The 13,121-nt window shown below is 39.8% G+C and overlaps 1 protein-coding gene across 1 annotated transcript in view; it reads left to right on the forward strand.

Moving 5' to 3' along the window:
- The window catches only part of LOC122180832 (ankyrin repeat domain-containing protein 26-like), a 43,111-nt gene extending 31,308 nt beyond the window's left edge, over window positions 1-11,803 (forward strand). Inside the window, exons 28-37 of the mRNA XM_042872745.1 lie at window positions 191-284; window positions 1,480-1,551; window positions 2,979-3,113; window positions 4,111-4,223; window positions 4,647-4,788; window positions 5,497-5,778; window positions 6,443-6,678; window positions 7,084-7,330; window positions 9,555-9,600; window positions 10,444-11,803. Coding sequence (XP_042728679.1) covers window positions 191-284; window positions 1,480-1,551; window positions 2,979-3,113; window positions 4,111-4,223; window positions 4,647-4,788; window positions 5,497-5,778; window positions 6,443-6,678; window positions 7,084-7,330; window positions 9,555-9,600; window positions 10,444-10,592 — 1,516 coding nt within the window. The 3' untranslated portion in view covers window positions 10,593-11,803. The remainder of the gene's footprint in view (window positions 1-190; window positions 285-1,479; window positions 1,552-2,978; window positions 3,114-4,110; window positions 4,224-4,646; window positions 4,789-5,496; window positions 5,779-6,442; window positions 6,679-7,083; window positions 7,331-9,554; window positions 9,601-10,443) is intronic.
- The last annotated feature ends 1,318 nt before the right edge of the window (window positions 11,804-13,121 follow it).

Below are 13,121 nucleotides of genomic sequence, written 5' to 3' on the forward strand. Positions count from 1 at the left end.
AAAATAACATAATGAAGCAAGGTTTTGCTTTCTGAGATTCTTTGAAAGCATTAGGATTGCCTTGTTGCATCATCATGGTAATGCATGATTTTGAAAGAAGCTCTTGTTTTAAGTTGCATTCTTTCACAGTGTTCCTTTACAACTTGTGCCATTATGGATTTCTCTAATAAGATCTGTGTTTCTCTTTAAGACTTGAAATTGAAAATGCCAGATTGGAAGTCACAACCAAACAACAAACCAATAGTATTGAAGCTCTTCAGAAGGATATGCAAGCATCAGCCTCAGTAAGCCAGTCATAAACTTTTCATTTATTTATTTGTTTGTTTGTTTATTCAGTGTGAGCCTCTGAGCCTAGTTAGATATTTTTTGTGGGGAAGCTACATGATTTTCCTGGGGAGCATAGAGGGAGGTGAGTCACCTGAGTTGTGCTGACTGTAGGGTACTCTGAAAATCCTGCTGGTCTATTCTCCAGCTTTCTGGTTTTGAGAGTTTTCCTGTAATAATATATCAAGTCCTACTTAACGCTATATGTGGTGAGGTTTTGTCACTGTAGTGCTGGTTTAAATATTTTATTCTTTATACCAATCGTGATGTTAGATGGCAGACACATACTGGAATGTGTATCTTAAAATGCATTCTGCGGTTTCTTCAGGGAAATTTCACATGTGTGATGGTTCCAAGAGCTTCGTGCCAGAGGCCTGACTGACATCATCAGGCTGGCACAAGAATTATATTCCCCAGGCATTTTGCTGTGTGGAATTGCTTTTCCATTGGCTGCTTGATGTGTATTTGCTTTCATGAAATGGTAAAGAGGAATCCCCATGGTATTATTTGCAGAACTTGGTGAAAGGCTTGCAATTTCCCCCTGGTCAGTGGTGTTAACATAAATAGGGTGATTGATATTAGCATAAATAATGTGTTTTATATGAAGCAAATTATTTTTGTATTCGAAACAATGATCTGGGGACCTTGTTATACCTGTGGTTGTTAATTAATGTTTAAGAGGTTCTGAAAATAGCTATACATGAAAGTTGAACTTTGTGCTGTACTGGCACTGGCAGAAGAAGAGAGAAGTGCTTACTCTTCCCCCTTGGTTAAGACAGCATGGTTTTCAAATGTATGGTGGATGGGAGAAGCTCCTTTGTGTGTTCATTTTCGGAGTTAGGGTAGTAGGGTTAGGATGCAGTTGGACTTGATGATCTTGAAAGTCTTTTCCAGCCTGAGCAATTGTATGATTCTGTGATTGAAGGTTCTTTGTATTCCACATAGTTCTCTCCCTGAAGCCAACTGGCAGAGGCAATGTTTGCTAATAGTTTTATCATAGCATCAGATTGAGGTATTTCTCATGACTGATGGTGAGGATAAGTGTGAAAAGAATAAAGTGATGGAAAGATATGTGCAATTTTTTTTTTTTATAATGAAATGTGAACGTCAGTCTGGAAAGGTAGCATCTTCTTTCTTCTTTTGGTGCTTTCTTAGGTTCATCATCGCCTAGAAGAGTTGTGCTTACGGACAGCACAGACAGCCGCAGAAAAGTACCAGTATCAGCAGGTATCTCAATGACTTCTGAAAATAACTGGTTTAGTTTTTTTATGTCTTGTATGCAGGTAATTGATTGGAAAGATTGGGTGGACTGTAAGGTACAAATACGCTGACAAAATAGGTTTCAGGACAAGGCACCTTCAAGGGCAAAGGTTGTAAATTTCCGTATTTCCCTGCTGCCTTTTCTATCTTTTCAGTGCTATGCAGATATTTGTGTTCATCAGCATGATTCTTTTGGTGGATGATGTCAGCAGGAGGGAGATGTGTGGTAGCGAGAGCTGAGAGGGGAAACTAGACATTGGAAATCTGTCTCATCTTCAGAGCTTTGTCATAGTTTCCACCTGAGCTCATTAGATTCTTTTCCCATTTGTGAATATGTGTTGGTACTGTACACTTTGGTACTGTGGTACCGTGTACAGTACCTCAGCTACACAGGGGGCTGAGGTAAGGAAAAAGCAACTAGGTGAGGTAATGCTGTTTAGTGGCAGGCAGCTGGAAAGCAGCTAGTGTGTGTGCACAGCCTAGCATTTTGTGTAACCTTGGAATATTCTTGAATTAGTCTGCTGATGAAAAATTAAGCTGCTGTAGGGAGAGTAAGAAGGATCTAGTAGAAGGGAAAAACTGTTGGTTATCTGCCCCAGAAAAGTCTGAGTTCTTTTCCAGGTTCCTTTACTGTCGTCTTCCTTTGGTCCAATTGGTATGCACCAATTGGAAGCAGTCATTGGGTTTTTATACATTGTCACATATTGAGAACCAGCATTTAACCTATTCTGTAAGGACGCATGAGAAAGTTTTATGAGTTTGTTGTGTAAGCCTTTAAGCTAAGGTTTTTGTGTCCTTCTGTAGATCAGGGGGCATCTCTTTTTTTTTTTTTTTTTTTTTTTCTTTTTCTTAAAATATATTACTCAAAGAGTCTAGGCAACTTTCATTCTTTACAAAGTGAACTGAATAACTTGTTTCCACACAAATGCATCTGTGATGCAAATCTTTGTTCTTTTGGGTAAAAGTGTAAGTAATGTTTCTGATCTGAACATTTTCTTGCTCTGAGAAGATCTGCAGTTATTACACAGTCAGTGAGTGTAGGGAATTTTCTGTGTTGGGCAGTAGATGAGTTATAAATGTAGTTATTTTTGTATCATTATGAAATCTGGAGAATTTCATGAAGAAATTTTGGGGGTAATTTTGTATGCGTGTCTTCTTATCCCCAACGGATGTAACCTCATTTTATCTCATATAGGGCATTCACTCTTTCCACTAGCATTAAATGCTGTTCTTGATGCCACGTTTTATACACTCTGTATGACATTCAGTGTAGGTCTTTAGTGGTGAGAGCTTAGCCCTGCGTTCATTTGAGTTACTAGTTTATAATGCAGTTCATGTGCAGTGTTGTCTCTCTAGTTATCTTGGCATTCCTTTTGCTATTGTTGTTTCCACAGATGCAAAAGCAGGATATGTTGACTATGACATCAAAAGAATCACGCAGTATGTGGGAGGAAGAAGTGAAGTCAAGAGTCCTCCTTGAAAATCGTCTTGCTCAACTTGATAGGGAAAAGGCTGAGCTTTTGGAACAGGTGAGCCCAGAAAACAGACAGTCCCTAACACCTGGCCAGTACTCAAAATGATGCTGACATTTTCTTGAGTTCTTACATACTCAGCTTTTTATATCCTTGCCGCTTGGGCCATGAATACTGTTGTGATTTGGGAGTCATGAAGGAATTTAATAAAAGCCAACAGAGTATATCTCTGAAATGCTGGAGTTGTCCTATCAGGAAGACAGTGTGGTTTGATACCAGTTGAGCACATGGAGCAAGGCTGCGGTTCCTGAGTTATTTATTTGATTTCCTTCTGGTTGTTGTCTGACCCCTTGATTTCTGGGCAGGATTAAAACACCCCTTATTTTCAGTGGCAGTGTATGGAGGAACTGCTGCATGTTTTCAGAACAGGAGGAGCTTAAAACACTTGCAGAATAAGTAAGATGCAAGTGCAAACTACAAAACTAGTTTCCAGCTCTCCTCTGGTTTGTCTGAGAAAACACCACGAGGAACAACACCCGAATTAGTAAACACCCACAAACAGGATGTGGAAGTAATGACTGAGGAGGCCCTGATGAATTCCAGAAAAGCAGACTCTTCTGCAAGAGCCTGCTGGTCACTGGGGATTCCATGAATGCTCTAGAGTCTGCGTTGTTCTCCAGGACTGTGGCTACCTATGCAAGCTGACCTATTTGCAGAGGAACTGTGGAAGCTGTTTTCTTGCATCTTTTTTCCAGCTTTTTGGGACAAAGCCCCGTAGGGGGGAGGGGGGGGGGGGGAGCATTTGCTTCAGCAGGGGCACTGATTGGTATCCCTGGGTATCGGCCTGTTTGTGTGAAACCTGAAGTGATTAAATGTTCACAAGAATCCTGTGCCCCAGTGTTCTGCTGAACTTGGTGAAGGGATCTGTGAAGGGATCTGTGTGCTACCTGCAGTTGCAACGTGTAGTGTTCTGTGCTGAGTGTGACATGATTTTTTGTTTTTTGTTGCTTTTCTTTTTTCCTTTTTTTTTTTTTTTTGTTTGTTTTTTTGAAAGTGTGAGGCTGAAAGAAAGAAAGTGAAGAAGCTGGTAGAGTTGAAACGACCAGTTGAAGCACGTCTTGACCAGGAAATGAAAAGAAACGTTGAACTGCAGAAAGAACATCACAGGTATGGTTCATTGGTACTTGAAAGAGAGCTCACACAGGCTAGAAGTCAGGCTTTATGGGACTCGAATGTAAAAGTAGGTATGTTTAACCCTTTCTAAACAAATTCAAATCTCACATCAGTTCTTGCAGGGCAGTTCTGGTACATGAGCCTATGATTTTCTATAGGTGCCAAAAGAACAGCAAATGCAGGCTGCCCTGCACTTCTCCTGAGAGAGGGAGGTCTTTTTTTCCTCTATTGAGGTGAAATTTGGACCCTCCATGTGACCTATTGCATTGGAATGCTGGATCTTCTTATTAACTGTTGGCCTGTTGAACATGTTAGAGAGGAAGCAACCTTGAAGATGAAGCTATGCTTTTCACATGCAAGTGTGACAAATAGATTCATAGTACTATTGCATGTTTTCTGGACTGATTTGTTGTGCAGGTGCAAGAGGCTTCTGAACAGAGCTGTGAAGAAACTAAGAGTGCACGAGTCCAGAGAAAGAGAGTCCCAATTTAATTTCCAGGGAGAAATGAAAAATAGGTATTCTGAAATGGTGAATGAAGTTGGAAATTTAAGAACAAAGGTGAGTTCTGGTTGTTTCTTTGCTGGTTTTTTTGTTGTTTGTTTGTTTGTTTGTTTGAGTTGTGTTCATTTCTGAAGACTTGTAATATTCTTTTCAGTAGGTATAGAAAAGTTATGTTTCTGGGAGAGGAGATGAAATTGGCTTCACAGTTGACCTTGAAAACTTCTGAAACATCTCATATTTCCTAAATATTCTTGCAACCAGACAGTGGATTTGACCTAGAGAGAAAATACCTTCCTTTACCACTGCTGTGAAAGCTGCTTTTTGAAGCGCTGTTTACAAGGCTTTCAAAGGCAGTGGCAGGAGGAGTACTTTTTTCCTGTGCCCAGTTAGCTCTGTACTGGAACATTCCCCCTGAAGCACCATAGGCATTCTTTCTGGTATCTGGGTAGAGTTGTTTGATTTGCAGTAAGCAATAGAGCAGTGCACGGAAGAATGGCCCTAGCACCTTTCAGCCCACTCCCACAGTGAAATTCTGCTGGTTTGGTACTTGTCGGTCTTTTACTTGCTGTAGAAGAACTAAGGAAGGGTGGAACTTGAGGAATCCTATTGGCAAGAACTTAAAAGCTGTTCTTTTAAAAGATGAGCTTGACTTTCCTTTGACTCTGAGTCAGCAGGTGATGGTTACAGACTTGATGGTTTTCCTCTTTATGAATTTTCAAAGAATAATTTTATACTCTTCTAAGTTCATTTTCTTACTGTCTGCAGGTTACTGAACTTTCTCAGCAGCTGGAGTTAGAGTCTAAAAAATGCATCCAGCTGGAAACACAAAACCAGGATTTGCGAGAAGAGCTGTCTGTTCTGCGTGGGAACCATGAAAAGCTGGAGAGGAGCAAATCCCAGTTGAAGGAAGAGGTGGCAAGCCTCAGACATCATTTGGAGGTTAATATGGTGAATCACAGCCAAATAGAACAATACAAGAAAGAGATGGAAGAACGAGCCGGACAAGAAATCAGACAAAAGCTACAAGAAGTCAATTTGTTTTTGCAGGTAAATGAATTTGTTGTGTATGTCTGTAGTCTTTATTATGAAACTTTTTTTTTTGTCATTTTTTGTTCATGTTTTGATTCTTTGTGTTAGTGCTGTACTTCTGTCTTTCCTGAAAAGAAGTGGGAGAACAGAAAATGGTTGGGCAGAAGTGCTTTCGTGTGTGTAACTTGCCTGCAGGTTCCCAGCTTAATAGTGTTCCCATGACAGGCTTCTGTTCTGCAGTTCTTAGAGGCTGTTGCTATCTGGTCATCTTGTTATTGCTGTTATCACATGAATATTGTAACTTAGAGATAGTTTTGCCATACATACAGGTTGTGTTTTATCATTGTACAGGATAAAATGCTCAGAGAAGAAGTCGCTGATGGGGCAGAAAGAATGGGGATGGCATTCTCATAATTTCTTTGTTGAATCCTTTTTGTGTGCCCTTTTTGTGAGCATTCTTTTAGTAGCTGCTGTGATGAGTAATGTTGCTAAGAGCAGATCTCTGTCTGGATGAAAACAGTTATTTAATGTGTTGGTTCCAAGGTTCTGCCTTGATTACTGATGGTAGTGAGGAGGTCCAGTTGTCTCAGCTGGGCCCTTAAAATTGGTTATATGCAACTGTCTTGGGGAGAGGCAGTTCACCTTTTCTTTGCAATGGTTGAAATTGTGTTATCTGCTTCAGACACAGGCAGCCTCCCAGGACAGGTTAGAACAAATCAGAGACAATCATCATGCCTCACTGAGAAACCAACTAAAGCACAGAATTAAAGATCTTGAATGTGAGTTGGACAGAATAAAAAATACTCAACACGACAGTATTTTTCAAAAAGAATCCACACAGGCAGAAGTGGAAAAATACAAAGAAAAGTATCTAGAAGAAGTGAAAATTAGAAGAAGCCTAGGAAATAAGCTGGAAAGGTAAGTCCATGCTTTTTTGGAGTGGTTACAAGATGTAAAGTAGCATTAGCTTGCATGAAAAACCCTGTACTGTTTCCTCCTAAACTCTCTCTTCTGTGTCTTGTCAGCATTATGGACGTAAACCTAAGATGACATCTTTATGAAAGAGCCCTCTAAAACCTTTCCCCTTTATTTTTGGAACCATCATCATTTCACTTCAGTGTTCTAGCAGTCACACCACCAGTCATGACGCTAGCATGTGTTTGAAGTTAATAGCATTTTAACAGGTGGCCTTTGGGCCCCTCTCGTTTTGGACTCTTAATGCCTTCTATTTGCAAAAGCTGAATAGTAGCCAAAGACCTGGAAGAAGTGACTCTGCAACAATACTATCAAAAATAATTCTTTGCATGTTTTTAAATGTTTCAGAGCCAATGAGAGACTAGCAGAAGCTAATGCTAAGCTCTTTCAGGAGCGCCACAGAAACAAATCTTTAATTACAAGCAGCATTGTCGCAGGAGGTCTGCCTGCAAGTCCAGTTCTGTATTCAACTGAACTGGGGCATCTTGGCAACAATCTGGCACTGAACAGAAGTCTCAACCTAGGAGGAAGCTTTGTAGGCACAGCTGGGAATGCGTTATCGTCAAGAAACAATGTTGAAGCCTACATGGATAAGGTAAGCATTGTAAAATATGGTCATCAAGACTGTACAGAATTCCAAGAGTGCTCAGACACCAATAATACTGGCATCTAAACAGTGAACTATTTAACTATATATATATATGTACTATATATATATATATACATACCTATGTACATGTACAAGGTTTTTGTGTGTTTTGTTTTTTTCAACAAGAGAGAATTTAATAAGCAGTGCTGTGGCATTAGAAGTTCCCAGCTAAGCTATTTATTAAACTTCAATGTATAGTATGTGTATAAGTGTATGACATACTTTAGATGGATAACTTTGACATCTTTGCCCTGCCTGTCAGACATCTCTTGTCAAGCAACTTTTTCTTTCCTTACTGATCTTCATTTTTAATTTCTTTTAGTACGTAAATACTAACAAAGACATGGTTCAAAACTAGGATGATATGAGTATGATTTCTTTGCTTCTTCCTATACAGTCTGCTGTGGGATGCATGCTGTGCCTAGGAAACATTTCTCTTTGTGCTTCCTGCTATGTATTATTATCTGAGAAGAGAACAACCTACTCTTCAGGAAGCCTTCACAGCTTTCTAATGTTTTGCAGCAATTTATATGTGATCGCATCCTCTGCAGTAGCTCTAAAGTACTTCACCAGTTGTGCTGCTTAGCACTTTGCCTGTTCACCAGACTGCTTAAAAAGACAAGAGTTTATCTGACTCTGAGCCTTTTCTTTGCTTCAGTTAGACCTCACATTTTTCCAGTAATCTGTTCCCTTCTGTTGAGAGGAGGAAAAAAAAGAAAGAAAAAAAGCAACAAAGCAACCACCTCTGTATTGCCATCAAATTCAAGCTAAGTGCTGCCTTCTTGGATGGAAAAGATTACAAGTACTCCTGACAGTAAAGCTCATAATGACAGGGAGTTAAGGAGCTTAAGGTGCAGTCACGTAGTCATCTTGCTCTTGTGTTTTTATTTAAAGCTCTCGGTGCACATTTGGTGTTTTTCAAAGTAAGGGAGGTTATCTGAAGTAGAGTATATGCATCTCCTGGGAGGAGGAAGCTTGTGTAGATTTTGGCTTTGATTTGCACAAAAGCTTTGAAAGAGCTACAAGGACAAGAAGCTGAAAATACTTCACACTGCCATCATTTAGATTGCTGGTATCAATTATTTCATCCATGCAACTGTTAGAAGAAGCAAGCTGTGCTGATTATAAACAATGCTGCTCTGACAAGTAGGCACAGAAGATAATGGTGAACTCTGCTAGTTGCAACCTGTGTGAGTGCATGGATTTATGAAACCAGTTTTCCTACTGGTAGCATAAGAAAAGGAACACTTTCTTCCCATTCCATCTCCCAGTTTCTGTTCTTTTTCTGATTTTATTTCCTGTCTTCACTCCTGTTTTGTAGCAGTCTTATGAATTTCCACTCTTTTGACTTCTGTCTATTACTCTAGTTCTTTTACTTGGCACCACTGAGAAGAATCTACCTTGTATTCCTTATAGTCCATCCCACAATCAGATAATTACACCTGCAGGTGAAACCGTGAGCCTTCTCTTCCAGGCTGAACAGTCCTGGTGCTCTCAACCCCTCCACATCAGCCACATGTTCCAAGCACTTGGTTGTATTTGCTACTCACCTAAGTCTGGAAGCTGTATGCTGTCTGTTTTGACAATTACTTCTGTGTATAACAAACCTGATGGAAAATAATGCAGGAGTCACATATCATCAAAGTAAACAGTAGCATACAGTCTTTGGACTGTGGCCTTTAAAAGGCCTGATTTCTCCTTATGAAGACTTTGCATTCAGAATAAATGACAGTAAATAAACAGCTCCTGGGGGAGCAAAGGGTAAATGCTCCTTTCTAGTGATCCAAGCTGGTTTCTGTTACATAATAAAATGCACAGCACTTGCTTTGTAAGCAAGCTAACAAGACAGTTAGCAAAGGAATAATGTGTTTTTATATTTTTATACGTATTTAAAGATAGACATTAACCATGTATACATTTTTATAAAACCACTGTGCTTTCTTGCTGTATTTTTTATGGTTCAGCTGGTGAATTATAGATTGTTTTGTGCTAAAGTTAATGTTGCTCAGCAATGAGAATGCTACAGCCTCACTGACCAAGAGATTGTCGTTGTGAAAACTCAAACTCCAAACCAAGATGTCCCTATTTGGGATGGCATTTTAGGTTTCACCACACATAATGTGTGGATGTTAAAGTTGAAATCTCAATTCTGTGTTATGTGTAATTCTAGGTACGGAAGGAACTGGATGAAAAAATCACTAAAGAACTTGAACAAGGTAATGTGCTACTCTCATATCAGTGTTTTTAAGGAAGATGATGACTGTAAATTTCATGCAATTATTTTCAAAAGTTGTCAACATCCTGTTTGAAGCACAGTGTTTGTTTGTTTGTTTTTTAACTCTCCAATTCAGAGTTTTAATGGAAAACTTCCTGCTTACCAAAATACTGTTCAGAATGTTCTGCAGTTACTTTTGAGAAAAAGCATAGAGAACAAACCATCTCCCCCATACAGATACACTTGGTTTAAATTGAAGTCACCTTTCATCCTCAGGCACAAACGCCAAATGAAAAAGAGCCCTGAAATAAGATTGTTATAGACTTCAGTCACCATATTTCTTTCTGCATGCATTCCTTGCATACATTCAGAGAGGAATTCACCTGTTTCATAATTATCATTCTGCCAGAGTCCCTGCTGCTGTGCATAGAGACACTGGAACAGGTTGCCTGGAGAGGTACCAGAGATACCATACCCCCACCCTGCAGGCGTTCAGGGTCAGGCTGGATGGGGCTTTGAGCAACCTGGCCTAGAGGAAGGAGTCCCTGCCTATAGCAGGGGGGTCGGAACTACATGATTTTAAAGGTCCCTTCTAGCCCAAACCATTCTGTGATTCTAAGACCTCTGGAATTTCTTTCTCTAGTGTTGACTGATAATTGAATTTGGAAAAAATGCTTCTTTCTTTATGCCTCCTGTCCTTTTTTATTTTTGTTGTCCTTGGAAGTTTTTTAAATCTTTCTCTAGAGTGTAGCTTGTTCAGTTACCAGTAATGTTTTTACAGTGACTTATTTGACTCAATCTACTGTAAAAGTAACATCATGAATCTTGTTTCTTTTCTTTCTAGCCAATGCTGAACTTGAAATTGGATCTGCTAGAGCTTCTCCAATGATGTCTACTGATGGATCTTCAAAAAATCTCAATATTGACCAGGATCCCCTTAGCAGAGCAATACAGGAGTACCGTGATGTTTTAAACAAAAATTATCTGATCTAAACAAAAATGCAAAGGGAAAAGTACTGGAAATCATTTTGTTTACATAGGATGTCTTTGATTTCCCATCCTGCAGCCTGGATGTGGAAACATCTTTATATTCAAACTGCAATAAGTTAAAAATGTATTAAATAGGTGTCAAGCACTCTGCACTTACCTGTTGGTCACTGAGATGTAGTTAGTTTATTTTGCACTCAGAGTAAGAGCCATATCTATTTTTTCTTACTATCAGATTGAGTAACATTGATTCTTGAACTTGACAGAACTGTCAGAATGTTTTTGATGCATTATTTTGCTCCACTTGTGCTCTGTGTTTTAAAAGCATTCCCCTTGTTTTAAAGCATTTTAAAGCATTCCCCTTGTTCTGTTGAACCCTTTCACTGTCTGTGTGTTTCCAGTGTTATTTTAATGCATAGGAGGTTATTTGTTTGGCTTATTTGTTATTATTTGTTATTTGTTTGTTCTGCCAGCTGCTTCAGTCCTGGTGCTGTGAATATTTCTGCTGATTAAGTGAAAGTTTTACCAATGTTTAAGCTGGAGAAGGATGCACTTTACATTGTTTCACTTATATGCACCTTGGGCTTAAAAATACTGTGAGTGTGTAGCAGTGCCAAGAAAGCTTTAATGTGATCTTTTTGGTTTAGTATCCATGTTGGGTTTTGCATTAGAATTTGATTCAACCTAAGACATTCACAGTTGCTAGATCAACATGGGATGAACCTGAAGCAGTTCATACTGAGAAGATGGAAAATTAACATTTCAACCTTCGGTCCAATTGGTACTTAACACTATTTGTGTGGTGGGACAGGTTTTTATTGCTGCTAACAGCTGGTGATAAAATTGCTGCAACTCAGGTGAAGAGTAATGCTGTGGGACTTTGTGTCTGTAAGACAAGCCGTTTTGTTAACAATTACATGTTACTGAAGATCTGCAGTAGTCATTCCTTGTCTACAAAATTTGCTAAAATAGTACACAACAAATAGAGTCAACATTCCAGAGATGTGAGAATGTTGTACTGAAGCAAACAGAAACTGGAAAAAAAATTTTTACCCACTAATTCAACAACTTGAGTTGAGCAGTGAGGAGATGTAGTGAATGTTGCTGCAACTCTCTGCTCCTTTTTACGTGAATACAATTTTGTGACCCTAAGACACTGTATTTAATTCCAGGTATTACATTCCAACTTGGTATTTAATAAACTTTCATGTTCAGTATGTCTTTGTTCTTTGTTCTGTTAACCTTGACTTTGCTTTCCACCTCATTCCTTGCTTCTGCGACTTGATACTGCTCTCCTCTGCCCACTTCATCCCTGCTTCTTGGTGCCTTCAGCCTGCCCTGAGTTCAGGTAAATGGCCAGTATGCATTTGTGTCCTTTTTCTCCTGGAGTACTTGAAGCATCACTGTGTAAAGTCTGCTAATTGCTAATAGCCTGGCACCCTCTGCTTCCCTTAAGTGCCTGTATACCAATGCACATGGCATGGGAAATAAGAGGAAGAACTAGAGATCTCTGCGTGGTCACAGAGCAATGATCTCATCATGTTCACAGAGACTTTGGGGGGACAACTCACATGACTGGAATGCTGTCATGGGTGGCCATGTGCTGTTTGGAAAAGACAGGGTGGCAAGGCGAGGTGGTGTAGTTGCTCTTTATGTGAGAGGGCAACTAGAATGTACTGAGCTCTACCTGGGGGTGAATGATGAAAAAGTGGAGAGCTTGTGGGTAAGAATTAAGGGGTAACTAACACAGGTGATGCTACTGTGGGTATGAACTACAGGCCACCTGATCAGGAGGAAGAAGTTAATGAGGCCTTTTACGAACTGCTGGAAGTAGTCTTGTAATCTCTTGTAAGATCTTGTAAGATTCTTATGGGGGACTTTAATCATCCTGATATCTGTTGGATAAGATACACAGCCAGGTACACATGGCCTAGTAGGTTCCTGCAGTGTGTTGAAGGTAGCTTTTTGATGCAGATGGTGGAGGAGTCAATGAGGAGAGGTGTGCTACTTGATCTTGTTCTTACTAACAAGGAGGAGCTGGTCAGGGATGTGAAGGCTGGAGGCAGCTTGAGATGTAGCTATCATGAGATGGTGGAGTTCCAAATCTCGTCTGGGAGAAGCAAAGCAATAAGATCAACAAGCAGGATTGCTACCCTACTTCACAGGAGCTAATTTTGATCTTCAAAGACCTACTTGGAGGTGTCCCATGGGCTAGAACATTAGAAGGTAAGGGGACCCATGAGAGCTGGTTAATATTTAAAACACCACTTCTCCCAAGCTCCAGATCAGTGCAACCTTAGGAGTAAGAAATCAGGGAAAAGTGGCATGGATGAGCAAGGAACTCATAGATAAACTAAAAGGAAAGGAGAAGGTCCACAAATTGTGAGGAAATGGCTTGTCCACTTGGGAAAAATATGGGAATGCTGTCAAGGTCTGTAACAATGCAACAAGGAATACTAAGGCCCTTCTTGGAATTAAAACTTGCAAAGGAGGTAGACGATAACAAGAAAGGCTTTTTTTAAGCATGTCAGCAGT

Source organism: Lagopus leucura, unplaced genomic scaffold (genome assembly GCF_019238085.1).
Source record: "Lagopus leucura isolate 7727_CA_CO unplaced genomic scaffold, USGS_WTPT01 Super-Scaffold_100008, whole genome shotgun sequence".
Taxonomy (NCBI): Eukaryota; Metazoa; Chordata; class Aves; order Galliformes; family Phasianidae; genus Lagopus; species Lagopus leucura.